Source organism: Pelodiscus sinensis, chromosome 15 (assembly GCF_052426305.1).
Source record: "Pelodiscus sinensis isolate ZL-2025 chromosome 15, ASM5242630v1, whole genome shotgun sequence".
Taxonomy (NCBI): Eukaryota; Metazoa; Chordata; order Testudines; family Trionychidae; genus Pelodiscus; species Pelodiscus sinensis.
The window spans coordinates 41909023-41931324 of NC_143066.1; the positions used below are offsets into that span (position 1 = coordinate 41909023).

General features: G+C 51.3%; 2 protein-coding genes across 3 annotated transcripts in view; one reads left to right on the forward strand and one right to left on the reverse strand.

Moving 5' to 3' along the window:
* Nucleotides 1–10520, forward strand: part of COG7 (component of oligomeric golgi complex 7) — a 32063-nt gene extending 21543 nt beyond the window's left edge. The window contains exons 14-17 of the mRNA XM_075899944.2: nucleotides 1074–1157; nucleotides 3035–3149; nucleotides 5068–5211; nucleotides 6790–10520. Coding sequence (XP_075756059.1) covers nucleotides 1074–1157; nucleotides 3035–3149; nucleotides 5068–5211; nucleotides 6790–6956 — 510 coding nt within the window. The 3' untranslated portion in view covers nucleotides 6957–10520. The remainder of the gene's footprint in view (nucleotides 1–1073; nucleotides 1158–3034; nucleotides 3150–5067; nucleotides 5212–6789) is intronic.
* A 9108-nt stretch (nucleotides 10521–19628) lies between these two features.
* Nucleotides 19629–22302, reverse strand: part of SCNN1B (sodium channel epithelial 1 subunit beta) — a 41970-nt gene continuing 39296 nt past the window's right edge. For both annotated transcript variants that reach the window (XM_075899946.2, XM_075899945.2), the window contains 2 exons: nucleotides 20918–20993; nucleotides 19629–20383 (listed from right to left, as the gene is read on the reverse strand). In XM_075899946.2, the coding sequence (XP_075756061.2) occupies nucleotides 20003–20383; nucleotides 20918–20993 (457 nt within the window). In that variant the 3' untranslated portion in view covers nucleotides 19629–20002. The remainder of the gene's footprint in view (nucleotides 20384–20917; nucleotides 20994–22302) is intronic.

Here is a 22302-nt window from a genome sequence, read left to right on the forward strand (position 1 = left end):
AAGGAGAGATACCGCTCCCTAAGCTGCCATGGCCGGGAGAGAGGGAGCCCTAGTCCCAGAGGGTAGGGGTACCTTCCCCCAGCCGCAGCGCAGAGCAGCCCCAGCTGGGAGCGGCAGGGAGGTAGAGGGCAGGCGTCCCTCCTCTGGGCCCAGTACAGAGCTGCTGCTGCTAGAGTAGCTCTGTGCTGGGGCTGGCAGGGAAGTGGCCAGCAGCAGCTCTGGCTCCCAGTTGGGGGGCTCTGGGGCTCTGCACACTGGCTCTGTCCCCCATTGGCCAATGGGAGCTGGGGTGGCATTGCTTTTGGGCAAGAGCAGTGCGCGTAGCACGCCATGGAGCCTTTCCCCTCGTCCTCCTGGGGCACAGAGCCGCCTAGGTAAACCTGAGCCCCTACATCCTGCACCCCAACACAGCCATCTCCTATCCTCCAAATCCATCATCCCAGGCCCCAGGCCTGAGCTCCTCCCCATAGCCAGACTGCCTCTTGCATCCCCAAACCCCCATTTCCAGGCCCACCCCAGAGCCCACGCCTCCTCTGGAACCCTAAACCCCGCCTCAACCCACAGCTCCGTCTGTATTTCAAATCCCTTGGCCCCACCCTGGAGCCCCCTCCTGCACACCAAACCCCTCATCCCTAGCGCCCCCCAAAGTCCTCCCCCCCAGCCAGAGTCCTTGACTTTTCTCACATCCCAACTGCCTGCCCAGCCCGGAGCCCCAGTTTAGAGCTCTCATCCCAACCCCTCAGCTCCAGCCCTGCCATACGCTATCCGTGTGCAGGGACTCGTTACGTGATCGATACATCCCCTCCGTATTGGCACTTACAGCGAAAGTCATTCCGCCCAGAGACACAACAAATTAGAGGGGTGGAACGCTGCTAACACGCCCTCGCTGCCTCTCTCGGATGCCTTCACGTCTCTGGGGGTTTCTCTCCTTACTCAGATGTGAACGTCCTTTGAACCGTGCTCTTGTGTCGGTGGGGAGCCCAAACAGACCCACCCCTCCACGTCATCTGCTGGGATTTGTGTCTGCAGCATTCAGACAGTTCTGTGAAAAGAATTCACTTGCTCCTTCCTAGGGCTGGAGCTCAGGCGGCATTGGGGAGACGCTGACAGAGGACCTGCCGAACTTCAGTCTGACTCCTCTTGAATACATCAGCAACGTAAGCGCTCGTGGGGATAGTCGGCAGAGGCGCGTACTCTAGACCTACCCTTCGTGGCACCTCTCCCGTTGTGCAGCTGTTAGAGAGGCTGACTCAGATGGCAGAGCAATCCCACCAAGCACATAGCACAGGCGTCCCTGTTGTAGGCTGGGATCACTTTGCATCCGCAGTGTGGCCGTTTTCCCTTCCGTAGCTGCAGCCTCTCCAGTTCTCCTGCTGCTGCAGAAGCTTCTGGTGTTGGGATGCCAAGAGTGAGTGGCAGCCAGGGCAGTGTTCCCTGCAAGCTGAGTGCTTGGGCAACCATCCAACAGAGAGTCAATTGCTGCCCAGCTGATTAGCAGAGCACCCCCAGCCAGCAGCATGGGTTTCCGCTGGTGGTGCACATCTGCACATGCCTCAGTGCACAGACCGATATTTATTCCGCACATGTCTGGAAAATATTAGAGAACACTGGCCAGGGCAACTGGTGAGGAGTGACAGCGGGGGAGACCAGGAGCCATGTGACCTTCTCCCTGCCCGGGGAAGGGCCAGAACCACCCCTCTCTGCCCCCGCCCCGCCTCTTCCCCCAACCACTGTGGCCTGGGGGGGTAGCGAACTTGGCGCTGGCAGTAAGGGTCTGGCCAGCATTCACCATAATGGCCCAGGGAAGCCTGAGCTCCTGGCAGCAGCAGGGGAAGTGGAGCAACGTGGCCCAGCTCGTTCTGCTCCCCCCGCTCTGCTCTGCTTCCTGCTAACGAGTGCAGGGAGATTCCACCCCTTCCCCCGAGCGATGCAGATGGAAGAGCAAAGAGAGCTGGGGCTGCCTTGTTCCCCTGCTACAGGCGCCAGACTCTCCCCCCGGCTAGTCCCCATGGACACCCCAGGACTCTGCCTGCTGGCTGCTAGTCAGCCTCTTGCCCCTCCTGCCCACGGTGTGGGGGTGCATGTGCCCCCTGCACATTGTCGCTGATGAGGCTAGGAGCCTCTCCGGATAGTCCTTGCCAGGTGCCCGGCCGGCTCTGTGTGAGGGTTATTCCCTAACCTCTGCCAATTGCTGCCTCTCGTTAGCACCTCTCAGTTGGACGGGGCAGTGATGCCAATGCCTGTGCCCGTGTGCAGAGATCCGTTCTAGACTCAGTCGTTCAGACCGACTGGCTGCTGATTGCTCACTCGACCCCAGTGTAACCTGCCAAACAGGAGGACGTCTGCTCTTTGCTGTGGTGCGCCCAGGGCAGCTCTGTGTCACGCACAAGCTGTGCTGCCGACATGAGGGCCCAAGCCCATGGGAGGCGATCCGTTCCCCTCTGGTGCTGGCATTCTGAAATTGCCTGGCCTGTTGGATGTGGGAGCTTGGGGCACGTCTACACAGCAGCATTCTTTCGGAATAACTAGCGCTATTTTGAAATAGCTTAGTCCGCATCTGCACACAGGCAGCTGTTTCGAAGGAATGTCGAAATACTGTCAAGCTGGAGTCTTACTCCGATTCCTGTGACCCTGGTTGCACAAGGAGCAAGGGAAGGCGGGGGAGGAGGGCTCTGTTTCGTAATAAGTGCTGTGTAGATGCTCCCAATTTCAAAAGAAGCTGTTTTGAAATATGCTAGACAATTGACGTAGCTCAGTTTGCGTCGTTCATGTCCGGTGGAGCCCTGCTGCAGACACGCCCTTGCTGAGCTAGAGGGAGTTCCCCACTTATTTCTAACATCGGCCATCGGGGGGTTCTGTTCCAACAGAAGCTGGAGTTCACTTCCGGGTGTAGTGTACGCTGATGAGCTGCTGCCATGGCCAGTGGTCAGGCCGTGTCGATGGGGATCCCTCTCTAACCTTCGGGGAAGTGCCCACTTAGGGCACAAATCTGTAACTCAGTGTCACTCTTGCAATCCTTTATTGTCTCTCCTAGATTGGACAGTATATCATGTCCCTCCCACTTCACCTCGAGCCATTTGTTACGCAGGAAGACTCTGCTTTGGAACTGGCATTACATGCTGGAAAACTGCCCTACCCTCCAGAGCAAGGTAGGGCAAGACTGGGTCACTGAGGAGTCTGGGGGGAAGCATGTGTGTTAGCACTGCAGAGCGATGAGTGTTGGGGATGAGCCATCTGAGGCTGATTGCCTTGCTGACATGGTACCCTACTGTAGAACTGTAGAATGCCTTCCAGTTGTCCCGCATCGGTACTCACAACGAGACCCTAGGTAACGAGGAGAACTTCAACACGGTCACTGAAACAAGCTTTAGGTCACGCTGTGTTGCTGTCTGTACTGAGGGAAGTTGCTCTGAAGATGAGCCCCCATGGTGGGGGTCTAAGTCTGTTATCGTTTGGTTCTCTAGGAACTCTCTTGTGATCAGAGTGAGGGCTCGTGAAATGCTCTAGTTGCCTGTGGGGGTCGAGTTGAATCCCAGCAGTAGCTGCACTTGATGTGTTCACTTAGTTCTAGCTCTGAGTCCTAGTTATTTGTATCCAAGCCTTGTTACTGTGGAAACCTGCATCATAAGCACTACTCTCTGGCTGACCCCGAACCACCTAAGTTGGAGAAAAACACTGTCCACAGAGCACGCAGTTTGGATCATTGTCCAGCTAGCGGAAGCTCGTGTGATCTGACCATCCTAACAAGCCATGCCTTACATAGCACAGAGCAGACACGCAAGTGGAGAGATGGTGCTGGGGGAAGCAGGAGAGCTGCATGTCTGTCTGTCTCTGTCACTGCATCTGTAAAATGGGAGCATCAATACTTCCTGCTCAGTGTTGTAAAGTGCTCTGAACCACTGGGTGAACAGCACTACATGAGTGCCAAGACGGGTCATTAACTGAACTAGGAAATGAGGGAGAGTCACACTTCAACAAATTCACCCCACTTTGGTTAACATCCGCCTGTCCGAGATATCCCTCTGACCCCATAACCAGTGTTCTCTCTGGCCCCCAGGACCCAGCCCAACACCCCGTGTTCTGTGCACCGAGGGACGTGCACCACCCGTAGAAACACATGCTGGCTGCTGTGGGAGCTCCGCTAATCAGTTGGGCGGCATTGGAGTCTCTCCTGGGTGGCTGCCCTTGCACAGTTTACAGGGAACATGGCCTATAACCCTTTTCTGGGGCTGACTAATAAGCTTGCAGCAGCCTGTCAAATCTTCTCACCTTCTCTCTGTTCCCTGCTGTGCCCAAGACTCCCTGAGCTCCCCTGGCTTACGTGCATCCAAACCTCCTCCTTTTAGAGCCCAGTTATAACTTGGGCCTTCATGACATCTCCTGGCAAAGAGCTCCACAAGTCGGCTGTGCTTTGTGTAAAGAAACACTCCTTTTGTGTGTCTGAAATCTGCTCCCTGATTTCGCTCGACCAAAAACTCTTCCCCCCACAAATCAGGTTCGTCTGGCTGCTTTTACCTTTTCCTCCCATAGCTTGCTAAGAACATGACGAGTGTTTAGCTTTTGATGTTGTTGTTTTGTCACATTAAAGTATTTTCATGTTTAAAATGGCTTCCTTAGCTTTCCGATCCCCTCGTGCGTAGCAGTGAGCAGGGAACACGTTGGGTGCGTGTGTTCTGCAGGAGCATTTGTTGCTTAATGGACTCTCCTCCAGGGGAGGGCCATGTCTGCCGTAGAGACGCCGTATTGGCCAGACCCCAGCCCACTGTCGTGCACGGTCGCCTCACGTCCCTGTGGCAGTGGCTTAGTGAGACAGAGTGGCCTGAAGAAAGAGTGCCGTGTATTTAGCCACCTTTCGGGGTGAGATAGCAGCCGGTAATCGGGAACAGAGCTAGCTCCAGCCACCACCCTGTGCTCCGGAGCCCAGTCTAGGAACCACTTTGTCTGCGTTCCAGCACTTGGAGTGTTGCACATTAAGCTCCCTGTCCCTTTTAACAGCTAGCACAGAACTCACCCCCGGGGCAGACGGCGAGTTGGGGCTCTGAGGGCTAATGAGAACTCTCTGTTCAGGTGACGAGTTACCTGAGCTGGACAACATGGCTGACTACTGGCTAGGCTCCATCGCCAGAGCTACAATGCAGACCTACTGTGAAGTTATCCTGCAGATCCCGGAGCTCACCCTTCACTCAGCGAAGCAGCTTGCCACGGACATTGGTGAGCGCAGAGTATTCGTTGTGTAGCCAGCTATGGCTCCCTACACGCCAGTAACCTCCCAGAGGGGCTGTTTCCTGCCCTTTTCCAAGGGGGAGCTGCTCAGCATCTTGCATTTTGAGGAAGTTGCTGCTGACTAGAGCTGAGAAGACTCTTCCCCACTGAGGCCGCAGTCCCACATGTGCCGTTAGTGCTGAGTGAAATGGCAGCTGGCAAAGCCGGAGAAATAAGCCAAGTGCTCAGGGTTAGAACCGGCAACTATGTTTTTGCAAGACTCCTCTCGTGGAGACAGGCGACTGGTGAAGGGGGGGCCTCGTGACATCCCCTGCAACCCAGGGAAGGGCTGGGACAACAGGCCTCTGCCCTAGATTCTGCCCCTCCCCACCTCTTCCCTGTTCCCCGAGTGGTGCGGCCTGGGGACAGGCAGGGCCGGCACCGGCAGCAGGGGTCGCTCCTCCCTCGTGCTCACTGGCAGCAACGGGGGAAACAGCCCAGTGTCCCCAGCTCGCTTTGCTCTGCCTGCCGCATTGCTCCGCTTCTCATGCGGAGAAACTGGAGAGGGTCCAGAGAAGAGCAACAAGAATGATGAAAGGCCTGGAGAGCACGAGCTGTGAGGGGAGACTGAAGGAACTGGGCTGGTTTAGTTCAGAAAAGAGCAGACTGAGACGTGAGCGGGTTTCATGTATTTAACAGGCTGTCACAGGGAGGGAGAAAAATGGTTCCCCTTGGCCTCTGAGGGCAGGATGAGCAGCGATGGGCTGAAACCGCAGCCAGGGAGGTTTGGGTTGGATATTGGGAAAAGCTTCCTACCTGTCAGGGGGGTTAAACGCTGGAACAAATTGCCTAGGGAGGGTGTGGAATCCCCATCTCTGGAGAGATTTCAGAGCAGGTTGGTCTTGATGGTGCTGGGTCCTGCCATGAGGGCCGGCGACTGGACTTGATGACCCTTCGAGGTCCCTTCCGGTTCTGTGAGTGAGTATGGGGGGCGCTCTCACCCCCAAGCGACATGGCCAAAGGAGTGCAGCAAGCTTGGGCCATTGCTCTGCTCGGCCTGCTGGTGCCAGTGAGTGGGGGACGGGGGGGGGGTGGTGAGGAAACAGACACCCTCCCCTACTAGTCTCCCCACCAGCTGCTGGCTGACCCTGCCTGTCCCCGATGTTAGGGGGCACATGACCCCTCGTCCCTTCCTTCCCTCACCCCGCATCACCTGTGTTCCTGGACACTTGGAGAAGATGGGTCTTTCCAACAGGTGTTCCAAGGGTAGGGAGAGAAGTAGAAGGTTTTAGACTATGGAAGCGATTGAGTCCTCTCACATTAGTCTGTGCAGTTACTAAAATGTAACAGCGTGCCCCCGTCCTGTGCCCAAAATCGCTGATCATGCGAAGCAGTCACTGACGAGCCAGGATACAAGCCAGGCATGTAGCTAGATTCCAGCCGCTCATCAGGTGCTGTGAGCTAGTGCTGATGGACAGACATCTGCTGTCGAGCCCTGTGACGGAGGCTTTGCTGTTCTGTGGCTTTGCTTTGGGGCTGTTGATATAGTAGCCGTTGTTTAAGTACATTTTGTGCTTCACTCTGTAGATTATCTGATCAATGTGATGGATGCCCTCGGCCTTCAGCCTTCTAAGACACTACAGAACATTGTCACTCTGTTGAAGACCAAACCAGAAGACTACAGGCAAATAGCCAAGAGCTTGCCCCGCAGGTTAGCAAGCACCATCGCCACCATGAGAAGTCTGGACTATTAACTCCAAGCCCAGAAAAACATCGCTGATGAGCTGTTGTCTGACAGCTGAATTTCCTCCCTTGAATTTTTTCTCCAATGAACTCTCCAAGGGTGGGGGAAAGAGGAATTTATTTGAATCTCATTTAATACATTTCTTCATTTGGAAACGTCAGGAGAGCTCTGCGGGTGCTTTGAACTATGAAATGGAAAGGAAAAATGTCTTAATCACCGCACTTCCCTGTGATGAGGTAGAGTTGTCTTGTGACGAGTTCTGATGCTGCCTGGAGTGACCATGCCGCGTGACAGTAAGATGACTGGCTTTTGTAGTGCAGTCCAATCAATGCTGGCTGAAATTACAGGGTATGTGCAGTGTGGATCAGCTGAAATGAGGACTCTGCTACCCGCAGGCAAGGCCCATTGCTCAAGTCTTTCATTATCCACAATCTCATGAAGGTAGCATGTGGGCAATTAGCAGAAAAGGCAGGACCAAGCTAAGCCCTGGTGACAAAACCAGTTGAGTAGGTTGTTTCTCAGGAGATTAATGTTTTTTTCCTTCTGAAGCCATGTGAATTCTTTCCAAGGAATTGGATGTAGCCGTGTCATAGTCTTCTTGTGAAATGAATAAAGGGGTGATGTGTGGGTCTTTGCGAAAAGGCTTCTCTAATCTAGAAACACTACTCAGGTGAGAGCCTTGGGAGCTAATTAGGGAAAATACAAACTAATCCCACTGTTGGGACTTCGGCTATGTGAGGTCGTGGTTGATACAAACACCACTGGGGGAAACTCTGCGAGGCTCAACTTGTGGGGAACCATTTTTGGATGACATTTAAAATGCCAGGTTGGGGGGTAGGGAGAGGTTGGTGCTAGAAGAAGTTCCCTGGATCCTCTCACCCAGTGCAGTGTCAGTCTGAACTGCTTTAGGACTGTACTGTGATTCCATTTTCTTGCCTATTTTTAATGCTCCTATGGCGTTGAAGAATGTGATACTTCATCTGCAGCATTTAACCAGTTCTTTTGGCAAGAGAGGAGTCCTGATCTGGAATGCAAACCAACCCAAATATTCAGGTGTGTCTTGATGCTCAGCACAAGCTGTCCCTGAAAGGGATTAAGACTCTCTGTTTCTGGCAGTGGCAGCCCTGAGATTTTACTGCTTTCCTATCAGAATGGAATAATCTATTTGACAGTGAACTTCCCTCCTCTGAATTGCTAAGTGTGCCCTTTATCTGGTGTGCTTAGTGAAATCTCCACTGCAAAGTTGATTTTCTTCTTTTCTTCCAGCACTTTGTCCTTTTCCCCTCGTTTTCCAGCTAGAACGGAGGCATTTTCCTCATCTCTGCTCGTTCCTCTCTGGATTTTCTCGCATGCTCTGCCAAAGGGGCAACTATTCATCATGATTCCTTTCACAGATCTCTCCTTGTCTTGAGTTCTGGAGGTTCTGACTCAGACGCATTCATGCAGATGAGGGCAGGCGCTTACTAAGCACATGAGAATGGCTATTCTGGGTCAGACCAAAGGTCCGTCTAGCCAACAGTGGCCAATGCCGGGTGCCCCAGAGGGAAGGAACAGAAGAGGCAGTCAATATCCGTCCCCTGTCACCTATTCCCAGCTTCTGGTAAACAGAGGCCGGGGACACCATCCCTGCCCATCCTGGCTAATAGCCATTGATGGACCTAACCACCATGAATCTAGCTAGCTCTTTTTTGAATCCTGTTATAGTCTTGGACTTCACAACATCCTGTGGCGAGGAGTTCCACAGCTTGATTGCATGTTGTGTGAAAAAATCCTTCCTTTTGTTTGTTTTAAATCTGCTGCCAATTAATTTAATTTGTTATAAAAAGGACTAACATTGCATTATCTACTTTCTGCACTCCAGTCATGATTTTATAGACCTCTATCAAATACCACCCCCTTAGTAGTGTCTTTCCAAGCTGAATCTTAATTGCTCCCTTTTCTAAATCTTTTTATCTCTTTTTGAGATGGGGTGACCACATCTACACACACTCTTGAAGATGTGGGCATAACATGGATGTATAGAGAGGCAATATGATATCTTGTTATCTATTCCTTTCTTAATGATTCCCAACATTCTGTTGGCTTTAACTGCCACTATACATTGAATGTATGTTTTCAGAGAACTGTCCACAATGACACCAAGATCTCTTTTTTGAGAGATCTCAAACAGTTAATTTAGACCCATCATTTTATACATAGAGTTGAGATTGTTTTCCAATGTGCACTTTGCATTTATCGACTTTGAATTTCATCTGCCATTTTGTTGCCCAGTCAGCCAGGTTTGAGAGATCCTTTTGTAGCTCTTCACAGTCTGCTTGGCTCTTAGCTATCGTGAGTAGTTTTTATCATCTGTCAGTTTTGCAACCTCACTGCTTATCCCTTTTTCCAGATAATTTATGAACATATTACATAGGACTGAATTCAGAACAGACCACTGGAGAACACCACTAGTTATCTCTTTCCATTCTGAAAACTGGCCATTTATACCTAGCCTTTGTTTCCTGTCTTTTAGCCAATTAAGGACCTTCCTTCTCATTCTATGACGGCTTACTTTGCTTAAGAGCTTTTGGCGACAGACTTTGTAAAAGGCTTTCTGAAAATCTAAGTACGCTGTATCCACTGATTCCCCCTTTTCCACATGTTTGGTGACCCCCTTAAGGAAGTTTAAGTCGATAGGTAAAGCATGGTTTCACTTTACAAAAACGTTGACTCTTCCCTAACAAATTATGTTCATCTGTGTGTCTGACAGTTCTGTTCTTTGCTATAAGTTCAACCAGTTTGCCTAGTACTGAAGTCAATTACTGCCTGTAATTGCTGGGATCCTTTTTAAAAATGGACATCACATTAGCGATCCTTCAGTCCTTTTATTTAAACCAGCTTCTGTAGCAAAGGTTACAAACTACAGTTAGTAGTTCTGCAGTTTGACATGTGAGTTCCTTCAGAACTCTTGGATAAATACCATCTGATCCTGCTGACTTATTACAGTTTAATTTACCCAAAATGTCCTCTAACGACACCTCAGTCTGGGACAGTTCCTCAGCTTTGTCACTGAAAAAGAATGGCTCAGGTTTGGGAATTTCTCATTCTCAGCTGGGAAGACTTGATGCAAAGAATTCATTGAGTTTATCCGCAACAGCCTTCTTGTCCTTGAGTGCTCCTTAGCGCCTTCAGGTTGCCCAGTGGCCCTCTGGGTGTTGAGCAGGCTTTCTACTTCTGATGTATTTAAAATGGGTGGTGTTTTGAGTCTTTTCAGATCCTGTTTTTGCTGCCTTAATTATATTTTTACATTTCTTTTGCCAGAGTTTATGCTCTTTTCCATTTTCCCTACTAGGATTAAACTTCTACTTTTTAAAGGACGCCTTTTTGACTCTATTTCCTTTACTTTGTTGTTTAGCCAGAATGGCATTTTGGGGATGTATGTTTAAATTGAGCCTGTATTAGGATGTCTTTACAAACTTTCCGTGCATCTTACAGGGATTTCATTTTTGGCATTGTACTTTTTAATTTGTTTAACTAGCTTCATTATTTTAGTGTAATTCTGAAATTAAATGCCAGTGTTGGGTTGCTATCCTGTTTTCCTTGCCATAGGAATGTTAAATGTAATGATTTATGCTCCATGCTGCCAAGCAGTCCAACTATATTCATCTCTTGGACCAGATCCTGTGGTCTACTTGCAACTAAATCAAGAACTGCCTCTCTTCTTGTGGATTCTAGGACCAAGAAGCAGTGGTTTAAGCTATCAAGAAGCTTTTTCTGCATCCCGTTCTGAGGGGATGTATACCCATCCTTCCTGTACAGGCTTCCACTTTCCCAAAAGTTTCCCTGGTTCCTACTAAATCTAAACTTCTCCTCCCTGCTCCATCGTCTCATCCAAGCATTGAGACCCTGCAGTTCTGCCTGTCTAACTGACCCTGCGCATGGAACTAAAAGCATTTCAGAGAATCAATTTCTTAGGGTACGTCTACACTGCACACTCATTTTGAAATAAGCTATTCCGGAAGAAATACTCTGAAATAGCTTATTTTGAAATAGTGCGTCTACACTGCAGGGAAGCCTCAAAATTGGTCCGAAGCCTGCTTCCCTTATGTGGACGTGCTACCTCGATTTAGAGCCCAGGAGGCACTGGCGAGTAATTAGTTTGAATGGCCGTGGGGAGAAGCTGTTTCGAAATAGCAGCAGCAGAGTGTCCACGCTACGGCTGTTTCAGAAGAGGCGTTATTCCTCGTGGAATAGGTTTTCAGAAGTAGGAATAAGCGGTCCGTTATTTCAAATTTAGTTTTCAATAACGGAACTGCTGTGTAGACACATTGTTATTTTGAAATAACTGTGTTTTGTGTAGACGTACCCTTACCTAGCAGCTTAAATTTGGCCTCCAAGAGCTCTCTCCTATCTTTCCCTATGTCATTGGTGCCTACATGTACCACGACCACCAACGCTGGGGAGGAGCTAGGCATAAGCCCCTTTTTGGATGTCTCGAGAGACCTGCAGTCTTAACACCAGGCAAGTCACCACGCAGTTCTCCCATTCATCGCAAACCCAGCTGTCTCTATTTCTAATGATTGAATCCCCCATAACTATTACCTGTCTCTTGGCAATAACTGGCGTTCCCTCCCCCGGAGAGGTATTCTCAGTGCGAGAGGATACCATAACATCATCCGGAAGGAGGTGCCCAACTACGGGATCGTTTCTCTCTGCTCCAGTTGGCTGCTGTTCTTCCCGGAGGCTTTCATCCTCAGGAGCACAGACGCTATCCGAGCAGGGGTTGACAGTTCTACAGTGTCCCGGAAAGTCTCATCTATGTACCTCTCTGTCTCCCTTAGCTCCTCCAGTTCAGCCATCCTGGCCTCCAAAGCCTGTACATGGTCCCTGAGGGCCAGGCGCTCCTTGAGCCACACGCACATACGTACCCCCTGCCCAAAGGGCAGGAAATCCTCCACGCTGCCTTGGGTCTAAGGAACTGGAGAGACGTTCGCTCTGGCGATGTTTTGTTTTTACCAGGGTGCTTTTGGCTTTAGGTTTAAAGATGTTTTATGCGTATGTGGCCCCCTCCCACACTTCCCCTGGGGAAGTCCCTCACAAAACTCCTGTCAGCCCGCTTCTAAGTGTCCCGGGGCAGCTTCTAAAGCCCTCGTCTTCCTGAGTAGTCCTGCTCCCTGGTGAAGGGTTGATGGGGGGCTACAGGCTGAGGGACCAAAACCTTGCAACGCTCTCAGCTGTGCAAGCCGTCTCCATTGCACTGCGGGTATGCAGCAGAGACCAGGACCTGATCTTCAGCCAGGTGTTTCTTTCTCTGCACCACTGCTTCCACGGGCAGCGTCCAGGGCCCGTACGGCGCATGCAGAACTAGAACCCTCCCTCAAGATGTGGGGAAATCAGATGACACAAAGGAGCCAGGGTCTTGCTAAACCCAGCTGTGAAGGGTCAGAAGTGCTGCTGAGACCATGCCCCCGGGACTGGCCCTCTGAGCACCTCAACACAAACACCCATCAGCTTGTGTAACCAGGCAGCATTCAGGGGGGTCACCAAGCAGAAGCAAAACCCCCGTTTGCCCCTGCAGCTGTGTCAGGGGAAGCACATCTGGGAGAGCTTGGGTGTGCACCGGGGAGGGGGGAATTGCAGACCTTGGTGACCGGATCTCCTGCCATCTCGTCTGCTCAGGCGGATTGGCCCTGGGTTCTTCGCGGACAGCCCACCTAAGAGGGAAGGCGTCAAAGCATGCAAATGGCCCGAGGCCTTGGTGATTTGGCCACGTTTGCATAAGGGGAAGTTAACCTGTGCCATAGGAGTTGGGCCTTAGGCATGTGTGTGGGGCAGCCTCTCCTCTCAGCTGGAGGGAAGAGCCGGTTTGTGGAGACCACTGGGGAGTCACCAGTCCGATGGGGTTTGAGCTGGTTTGCTCCCTGCAGCCTGCCCCAGAGCAGGGTGTGCAAATTCTTGTTCTGAATGTCCTGAGGCCACGGAGCTGCTAGTGGTGGCCGGGTCCCTGTGTTCTGGCTGGGGGGCTCTGCTGGTTTGCGTTCCGGCAGCATGTGCACGCGCACGCGCAGGCTTGAGCACGGCCCTGCCTCCTGCAAGCGTATGTCCTGTAACGGAGTGGGGCCTGTTCCGTGCTAGGCCACCTCCTTCCCCCACCCTGGGGGACCTCTAAGCTTCCAACCCCGGCAGCTCTTCTCCGCATTTTCCTTCCACTTTCCAGCACTTGGACATGGGGGAGCAACATTGGCCAGCTGGGGCCCACGCCCCTCCCCTGCAAAGCCTGCCCCTCTCCGCTCACTGGGCCATCTCCAGCCTATTGTCCTCCATTCCTGCTCCTCCCCTTATCCCACACCCGTGGCTCCTTCCCTCAACCTCTCAAAATGGCTCTTAGCATCCCCACGTAGGGACAATGTCCCCAGCTCTGCCCTTCAGCTCTAGTTACCGCTGCAGCTTTCTCCTCGCGCTACCTCCTGGCCTCTCGCTTCTCTATTCCAGTTCGTTCGTTAACTCGCTTCCGGCTGGTTACTGCCCTCCCTATTCGCAGCTGGATTTCTAGCCAAGTCAGCATCTTGTTCCATTCTCCTTAGCGCACAGACCATCCTCTTCTCAGGATTCGCTGCCTCCCAGGCTTCCCTGACACTCCCCTCTTGCTCACTTGCCTTGAACTCTTGCATTTTGAGGCTCCACTTCCTCCCGTCTCAGGGCTCTGTCCTCTGCCGCCTCCTCTCGCCCCTCTGCCCTTGCGCATTTCCAGTATGTTGGTGGCTACCTCTAAGCTGATCGCTCTCAAATCGACCTCTTCCTCTTCCCTCCAGTGCAGTCCCACATCTGCCTCTCTCCCCGCTCCGTCTCCTGCGTGCCCTGCTGCTTTCATAAAGTGTAAACGTCTTGCCCTGCATTTTGTCCCTCCACCCTTCCTAGCTGCTGGCAGCAGGCGACTGTCTGAGCTTAGCTTGGTAGCCTCCCATGGAGCCCAGAGTCTTCTGCTCGCTGGGCCAACAGAGCTCCCCATTAGCACGTGGCTGTCAAACCTACGTGCCATGTGCTCTCATTGATCACTTTGGGACAAATAACCAAGTAAACACCCTGACTCAAGTACCTAAGGCACATTTTTCATTTTATTAGTTTGTCAAGCACCCTCTATAAACCAGCAATGCCTAGAATAGTAAACTTTCCGCCTCCTTGCAGAGAACATGCTGTTCCCATTTGTCCTGCGAGAGGGTGAATCTCTCACCATTTGAGCCTTTCCCAGCCTTTCTCTGCTCTGTAACTCAGGAGTGAGAAGTTGCGTGGCTCCTTTTTGCCTTTGGTTTCCAGACTGTAGCTGTTGCCGTTTCCAGAGCAAATAACCCTTGCAGGCAGCCAGCTAGGACTAAAGAGAACGTGGCAGAAGTTTGTGTCTGGGCAGGATCTTAGCATGATGGTGTGTTTTCTTGTTTGTTTCTTTCGTAGTAGTGCCCAAAGGTGCCCCCCCCCCCCCCTTCTGGGCCAGGCCTCTCTGATCTAGAAGATGTTACACTGGGCACTTGATTAATCAGCTGTTTTGGAACCGATTCTGTCGTCTTCTGTCTTTGCAGCCAGCCGGCCGGGGTTAAGCACTCTCCTTTGCTGCTGCATGAGGTACAGGCTTGGGGCAATTGTGGGGCCAAACTGAAGAGACTTTTCTACATGGTTCTGAATGCACCTGGCTCTGGGTTGGAGCAGCTGCTTGCTCTAGTGAAGGAGCAGCTGTTACAAATGACTGAGGGTGGCATGTCCAGTGGCTGGACGCCAGAATTGGAGTCGGGAGACCTGGGTTTATTCTCAACTCCCCGTTCTTTTGCTCGGTGCTTTAAGCAAATCGCTTCTCTGTGCCTGGGCTAACTCCTGTAACACGGGGAGGACAATGTGTGCCCACCGCTGTTGGAGCTTGGGGGTCTGTGGGGGTTACTGCAGAGGCATTCAGATGCACCGGCCCCGCCCCAGAGCTTTGGTGGGTTACCCAGTTCTCACACTGGGGCCTCATGGGCTGTACAGTGACACTCTTGTCAGGCTTGAGGGAAACTCTGTATTTGTGAAGGAGGGAACATTGCAGAGTCATCCGCCGCCTAATGAAGGAAGTGACCCATTTATTGGGTGGGAGGGGAGCGAGGCGCTGAACAGCAAAGGACCAGGACAGTTCTTGTAAGAACTGGATCTTGCTGTCCTGAGCAGGTTTCCTAACTGCATTTCATCTGTCCTGCCGCCAGTTCTGGTTATTTTTACTTGCTTTCCATGTACCCAGGGCTAGGTGATCTCCTTACAACACCTGCTTAAGTAACATCATTGGTTCCCTGGAATAGGCTGGGCTCCATCTGCTGTTAGCTTCTGTCGTCTTCAAGCACTAGCACACAGGTGAATAAGGCGCAAACCAACTAAAGGGAGAAGCGGGTTAATTACATGTACTGCATCAGACCGCAGTCTCCTCTTTTATTATCCCTAAGCATCTGCTGCAGATAGTGGGGCCCTAAAATGCCTCAACCCTGCTGGAGTGCTGGGGTGGGCTCACCCGTGCATGGTGAGAGTTTTGGGGTCAGGCCCAGTCTGCTGTGGAGTTGGCTCCGCAGTCAGTGTTCACACACAACAGGGAATCTGATCCTGTGGAAATGAGGTGGAGTTTCACCCCTTTGCTCCACCCAGTGTGGGAGCTGTGCTGGTCCGCGTGTGTTTGGGAAGCGAGAGAGCCACATTTTCAAGGCAGATGTTTGACAGAATGGCTCCATTGACTCCTTTTGAAATGCTGATTGTTTATTGTAGGTGGTGATTAGATGAGATATGCAAATTGAAGTTATAGGAATGCTAGAGCAATATATGGAAAATTAGAGTCTACTACCTACTCTCATTATCTCCTGCATTTAGGACAGCTAGAAGGTTAAAATGGATACATCTTGGATCTGCCCTTTTTCCCTGGATCTGACAAAATGAACGCTGTCTCCCTGAGCTAGCTAATGCACTTCCAGTGTTTTGAGGGAGACTAAAATATTGATTAGCTGGGAACATGCGGGTTTTGTCTCGTTTGCAAACTGCTATGATGTGGCATTAGTTATGTGTTCCTTTGCATTTGTAGATCTCTCTCTAGTGCCAGAGTATAGGTTCAGCCTCTAGCCCATAAATGAAAATGCAATACAAAGGACTGCCAGTACTATTTACTGACCTCCCCCAGCCTGCTCCTCCTCAGTAGCCCAAGAAACAAGGCAGACCTTGAATATGCCTGAAAGATTAACTCATCAGGGTTCTGGTGGATCAAGAGCAGAAGTGATTTCTAGACCAGGTCTCCACTGGGGGAGAAATTTGATTTAAGATATGCAAGTCCAGCAATCGGAATAGTGTAACTGCAGTCAACGTACCTTGCATCAAATTTCTGTGGCAGTTCCGCTATGGGAGGTCGACGGGAGAAACTCTTCCATCTACTTCCCTTACTCCTTGCACCCTGGTGGGTACCGGGGCTGACAGAGGCACTAGCAGTGTTCAATGTAGTAGGTCTGTATTAGATAGAGAATGCCCCACCAACAGCTGCTTCCTGCAAATGTCATGGTTTTGTGTGTGCTTTTTAAGAGCTCCAGCTCCTGGAGTTACATGCTTATGTGAAAATGTTCATGTGTTTTTATAATCTAGCTTGCAAAGAGAAAGTGGAAAATGTGACCCATAAAGGCTCATACTTCAGAAGGCCAAGAATAAAGTCCTCACGTTGGCTTAAAGTAATGAGAATTTAAAAATCATCTCATTTTTGGAACCTGATTCATGATATTTTGAACCGTTGGGTTTAACAATCCCTCCACCTTAGAAAAACTCAAAAAAACAACGAATAGTCTAGGATTACCTTAAAGACGAACAAAACATGTAGATGGGATTATGAGCTTTCATGGGCACAACCTTCTTCTGAAGTTAGATGATAATGGACACTTCTGAAGAAGTGGGTTGTGCGCACGAAAGCTCATGATACTGTCTACATGTTTTGTTAGAAATCAGAACATGGGTTGATAGACTAGGAGATTTCTGTTTCACTTCTGTGATGCCAGGAACTGAGCTATAGGACTCCAGTAAATGTTCATTTATGTAGAGAGAAAAAAGCCATAAAAATTCTTAGGAACCTGGTTCCTGATGTTGCTTTGTTTGATTTGGTAGATCTTGGTAGATTTTAGGGTATTTGTTTAAGCATACACCTTGGGTGGCTAATAACTTCAACTAACAAAAGGAAGAAAGAAATCAATGCACTGTAAATGCTAAACTTTGGAACAGATGATAAATTGTAGCTCACGTTCATTTTTAGTATATTATCCCTGCAGTCTGTGAAAGCAGAGATTTCTGTCTCTCCGGCTCTTCTCTAGTAAGCATTCAATAGGGGGATGTGAGAGATTTGCAGTGTAATGTGTATTCTCAAGTATTTAACAATTTGAGGTTGTGAATATAGGAGAAGGCCTTTGGTGTGCTTGATTTTGGAAGTAGAAATCTCCAAAATTATGATGTAAATGAATGTCAGGGCTGCTATGGCTTAATGAGGAAACTTGTGTCCCCTCTGTTCTGTGCTATGTTCAGTTGTTACTCATTATATTCTTCCTCTCTCTCTGTGAGTGTAATCAGAAAGCTTCTACTTCTTTATAAACTGTTTTTTCTGAACCATGTTCCTTACAGGCCCGTCCCTAGAGGGATGCAGGACCTGGAGTAACCCTCCATTGCCCCTACACTGCCTCTTCCAACCTGTGCTCTGCCCCCCAATGCCATTCCACCCTTCCCTAAGCCCCTGCTGCCCCCCGTTCCAAGTGACACTGCGAGCTGGAGTGGGGCAGGGCCGGTAGTGCTGCGGCCGACCCGTGCTGTGCTAGCCCCACATACCCCTGAAGCATGGGGCTGGAGCAGCTGCCCCAACCATCCTGTGGACGGGCTCACGCTGGTTCCCCATTGTAGATGCAGGAAATAAAACTTTCTAACTGGTAGAAACTTTTAAAATGGAGACTGCACATGGCTCCCCTGAGGAAAACTAATGGTGAGAGAGCCCCCAGCGGCTACTGCCCAGCTGTGGAAAGAAAGCCAGCGCTTTCCTCTTGTCAGCGGCCCTGAGGGGGGGGCGCTTGCTCTGAGCCACTGAGGCTCTCTGTGGGGGCAGGCATCTGCCCAGCTGGAACTGATGGCAGTTTGCGGCCCTAGAGAATGGGTCACTAATCCCACTTACAATCATTCTCACTGAATCCTGTCTCATGTCGAAAGGAAAAAACACTCAGTTGCTGCTCTCAGAAGCTGCCCCAGCTGGGGCAGAGCGGCAGTCAGTCAGTGTGCTTTATAGACTGTCAGCCCTGGTTCACTGGGTTGTGCCTCTGTCCCAATCCATTACCCAAAATGTGGACTGGGAACGGGAGGAGACGGGCCTCTGGAATGCAGCCCCTTCTCACTGGGTGCGCTAGCATTATCCAGCCTGCACGGCTTAGTGCTTGGAACGCTGCTGGAAGAATTCAGAATTCCAAACCACGGACTTCTTCCAATACGGTTCTACCGCCAGGCCATCGGTGTGACACGGGGGCCCACCGACGTGCTGAGCACTGCGCCCACCGGGGCCTGCTGGGCTAGTAATTTAATTGTGTGATTGTTAAGGTGTGTGTTACATCAGTTGTGCTGCTGTGCATGAGGATGATCACTTCAGTGGCTGGGTGAAGAAGAAATGGAGTCTCCAGCCAGCCTGAGACTTGAGAGTTTAGTGGTTCATTAATAGCACTGCGCTTTGACAGCAATTCTCAGCTGTGAATCTCAGCAGCCTCACCAGCACTCTGGTATGTGAGACCGTATTAGCCCAGCTTTACAGGTAGGGGTATAGATAACTCACCCATGGCCACGCAGCTGGGAATACTGAGCTGGGGACAGTCCTCAGGACTGCTTGTACCCTGTCTCAGGACTTGTCTTCTCCTGAAGTTCTGGAAACCTATCAACTAGACTTGCTGCTTGGTTGAGGGGCAGTGGGACGGAGCTGCTACTACCTCACAAGGAAGTGGTTCACAGCTGGGCCATCCGTGCGGGATCCAGGCTCACTTGCCCTGTGGAGATTTGATTCGATAATAGCAACCCCAGCTCCCGGGAGCTGTCTGCAAATTGGAACCACAGGGCTAAGTAATGCTGCTGCAGCGGCAGAGCTGGCTGCCTAGGGAAGCTTGAGCCAAATCTTCACCGTATGTAGCCCTCACCTGTACCAGCAGTGGCTCACTCTGCCACCAGGAAACAGTACTGATCGCTGGGGGTTCTGCTACGAAGGATACTGTTAAGTGAGCCGCCCCTCCCCCTGGTAGATGTGCCTGCATCTTTATTGGAATCTGAACTGTTTACCTCTAACATATATTAACAAATGTGCCATCTGCAGGAAACAAGTCACAAGAAACCAGAGCAGTGAGCATAGGAACACAAACAAAAAGGATAAGGGCTCCAGCAAGCAGCCAGCAACTTGTCTGGAGCAGGTTGCTGTTTATACTGCTGGTTATTTGAAGGCAGAAAGGTTGAGAGGACCTAAGAGAGAGATGGCATGGGTGGGGTCCTGCCGGTTCTGTTACTTGCCAGCTAGCTGGGCAGAGGCGTGTGTGGAGAACAGGCTGCCGTCTGGATTTTTCTGTTTCTAGAAATGTACATCGAGCAAAATCACTATTGAATTCACGTGCCACGGACAGCTCAGTCTCTCCTTTGACTTTTCTCCCATTTACTAAATCTCCCGTTGTCATTGACAGCCTTTATTCCGATAGCAAGCTTGTAGCAGTACAATTACTTCATCACAATCACTCCCTGAAAAGCTACTGATCACAGGAACCGCTTGCAAATCAGCACTTTCTAGGTACAGGTGCCTGTGGGGGAGGGGGACGTGCCGAGGAGCCCGTACTCTCTGAGGACTGACCAGATGGCAGCAGTGAATGACACCCTAATGTCAGTGCCTGCCTGCCGGGCTCTCTGGGCGACGTTGCTTTACAATGAGCTTTGTGGCCTTTGCATCCCCTGCAGCTTTCAGAAAGAACAGAGCCCAGTGCAGAGGGAATGACCAGGCAGAGCCAGCATCTCCTCAGCGGCCAAGTGCAGCGTGAGGTTCTGAGCTGTTCAACTGGCCTCTGCCTCGCTGTCTGAGTCAGCGCCAGCCAGTGGGTCTACGCGCAGCGAGTCGTAGTTGGGCGGGGGGGTGCCTGGCTCCTGGGGGAGTGCTTCAGGGGGAAGAGCGTCACGACTGCCGGGGATGTGGGCATCCTCGTGTTGGAAGCCAAGGTTGATGTGAGCCTCCACCAGCTCGGACACTGTTGGAGGCGCGTCTGGGTACTGGGCCCGGGCTCGCTTCTGCTTCAGGCCCTTGCCCCAGTTGCTGATCTTAATTACGGTGATCCACAGAAAGTCAATGATGATTTCTCCAAATTCAATGAGGCACAGCACCGAGCCTCCCATCCAGAACCCAAACTGGCCTCCCAGGCTTGACAGGAGCCACACAATCTGAAATAAGGAAGTGAGGTCAGGGCCCCGTACCATCGGCCCCAGGAGCAGCCGGACAGCTGTGTATTTCGGGGGATACCGCTAACGAGGTGACTAGCCACCTACATCGCTTCTGCGGCATTTAGCTCAGCCCCTCATGCTGCAGGTACAGAGGGCGAGAAGGCTGCTCACTGCAAAGGAGATTTCACAGTTTTCCTGAGCATCCCACCTCACCCTGTAGCCCCCGAGGATAAAGGAGAAGCGCAGCAGCAGCAGCAATGAAGAACGGGTTAGGAAGCAGCCTGTACAGAGCGGTGCTGACCAGGATTAGACGTGCTGTCCCCCACTGCCCTACATCAGTGCGTTTACCACACAGTCCAGGTGACGGGGACACCCCTAAATCCTTCAGATTAATCTCTATGGGGAGCTGCGAGGACACTGCTCAGAGACCGAGTCATTTCAGTGGGAACTCTGTAAGTGTTTGGCTTCGGGAAAAGGCCGGGGACACATGCTATGGCGGGGTTGTTAGCAGCAGGAGCCTGCTGCAGCACTTACAGTTGTAGCAGCAGACTCCGAGATGGTTCTGTAGTTGTACTCTTGAAAGTAAATGTTTAGCTTGATGATCCCGTTTCTGTGGGTCACAAAGTTTAGTTCAGACTAAATTCTAGCCCTGTGTATTTACACACGTGCAGTTCCAGCTGGATTCTCATGAGCCGTGGGAGGGGAGGGCATTGTATCTGGGATCAGGCTTCCCAAAGCAGCACTAAGGGTGACATTTATATTTTTAGTATTAAACACTCAGGCTAGGTCCAGACTACTGGGCTTTATTGGAAAAAGCTGTGCAAATTGTGCTCTGAAATTTGCGTAACTTTTTCCAATTGCTTTTGCGGAAGAGGCTTTTCTGCCATTTGGCCCAGTCTATCCGGAGCGAAATGGCGGAAAAGCCGCCTCTTTCAACGGAGCCCTTATGCCCCGTGACGTGAGGTACGCAGGGCTTCCCAACAGAGTGTCTGCTCTTCCGTGAAAAAAGCAGAAGAGCAAACGCGTTCCTTGGACGTGGCAGGGTTTTGCAGTACCTCTGGTACCGCAGTCTAGATGTCGCCTCAGTCTGGCAGGTAGAGGAGGTAGGAATGTTGAGACTTGGGTGCTGGGGGAAGACCTCTTATAAAGTGCCTGAGAATATGCTGACTCCAGGAGGGGTCAAAGTGCATGAAAAGCACAGAGCAGCCTAATGGTTGCATTGGAAGTGCTTTGAGACTCTTGGGGGACTTGCCGGGAGCAGATCCCTGGGAGCCAGTTATCACATGTTCATCTGACACACATCTGAATAACCCCTGGGGTCTGTTCGGGAGGCAGCCCAGGGCTGCGTATGAACTGGGAGCGAGGGAGGTGCTTCGTTTTGCCTCTTCTGCAAGGTTTTTGCCGTTTCTGGTGGTTCTTAGAGCTGTTCTCGGGGGGAGGAGGGTTAGTTTTGTAGCCATTTGACACCACTTTGAGAGAAACATGCCACAGAGTGAGGCTTCTAAGGCCATGGTCCAGCACCTAAATAAGGAGCCTGCTTTTCAGAGAGGCCCGGCAGCCCCTCTCCCATTGAAGCCAATGTGGGCTCTGCGCACTCCTAGAACTGCCTGCCATTGAAGTAGGAACATTTTGACCATCCCCTGGACTTGCTCTCTTCTGCCAACTCCTCCTGCCTCAGTCTCTGCAACCCACCTGTGACCAGAGTACAGGCAGTCCCCGGGTTACATGGATCTGACTTACATCGGATCCCTACTTACAAACGGGGTGAGGCAACCCCGCACTGGCTGCTTCCCCCCAGCAGACCAGGGAGACGCGGAGCGGCTTTTCTCAGCAGACACCTCAGCTTGAGAATAAAGGACTGAGGGAAGTGAGGTGTGGGAGAATAAAACTGAGCTCTGGAGAAATGTTTGGCTAGAGTT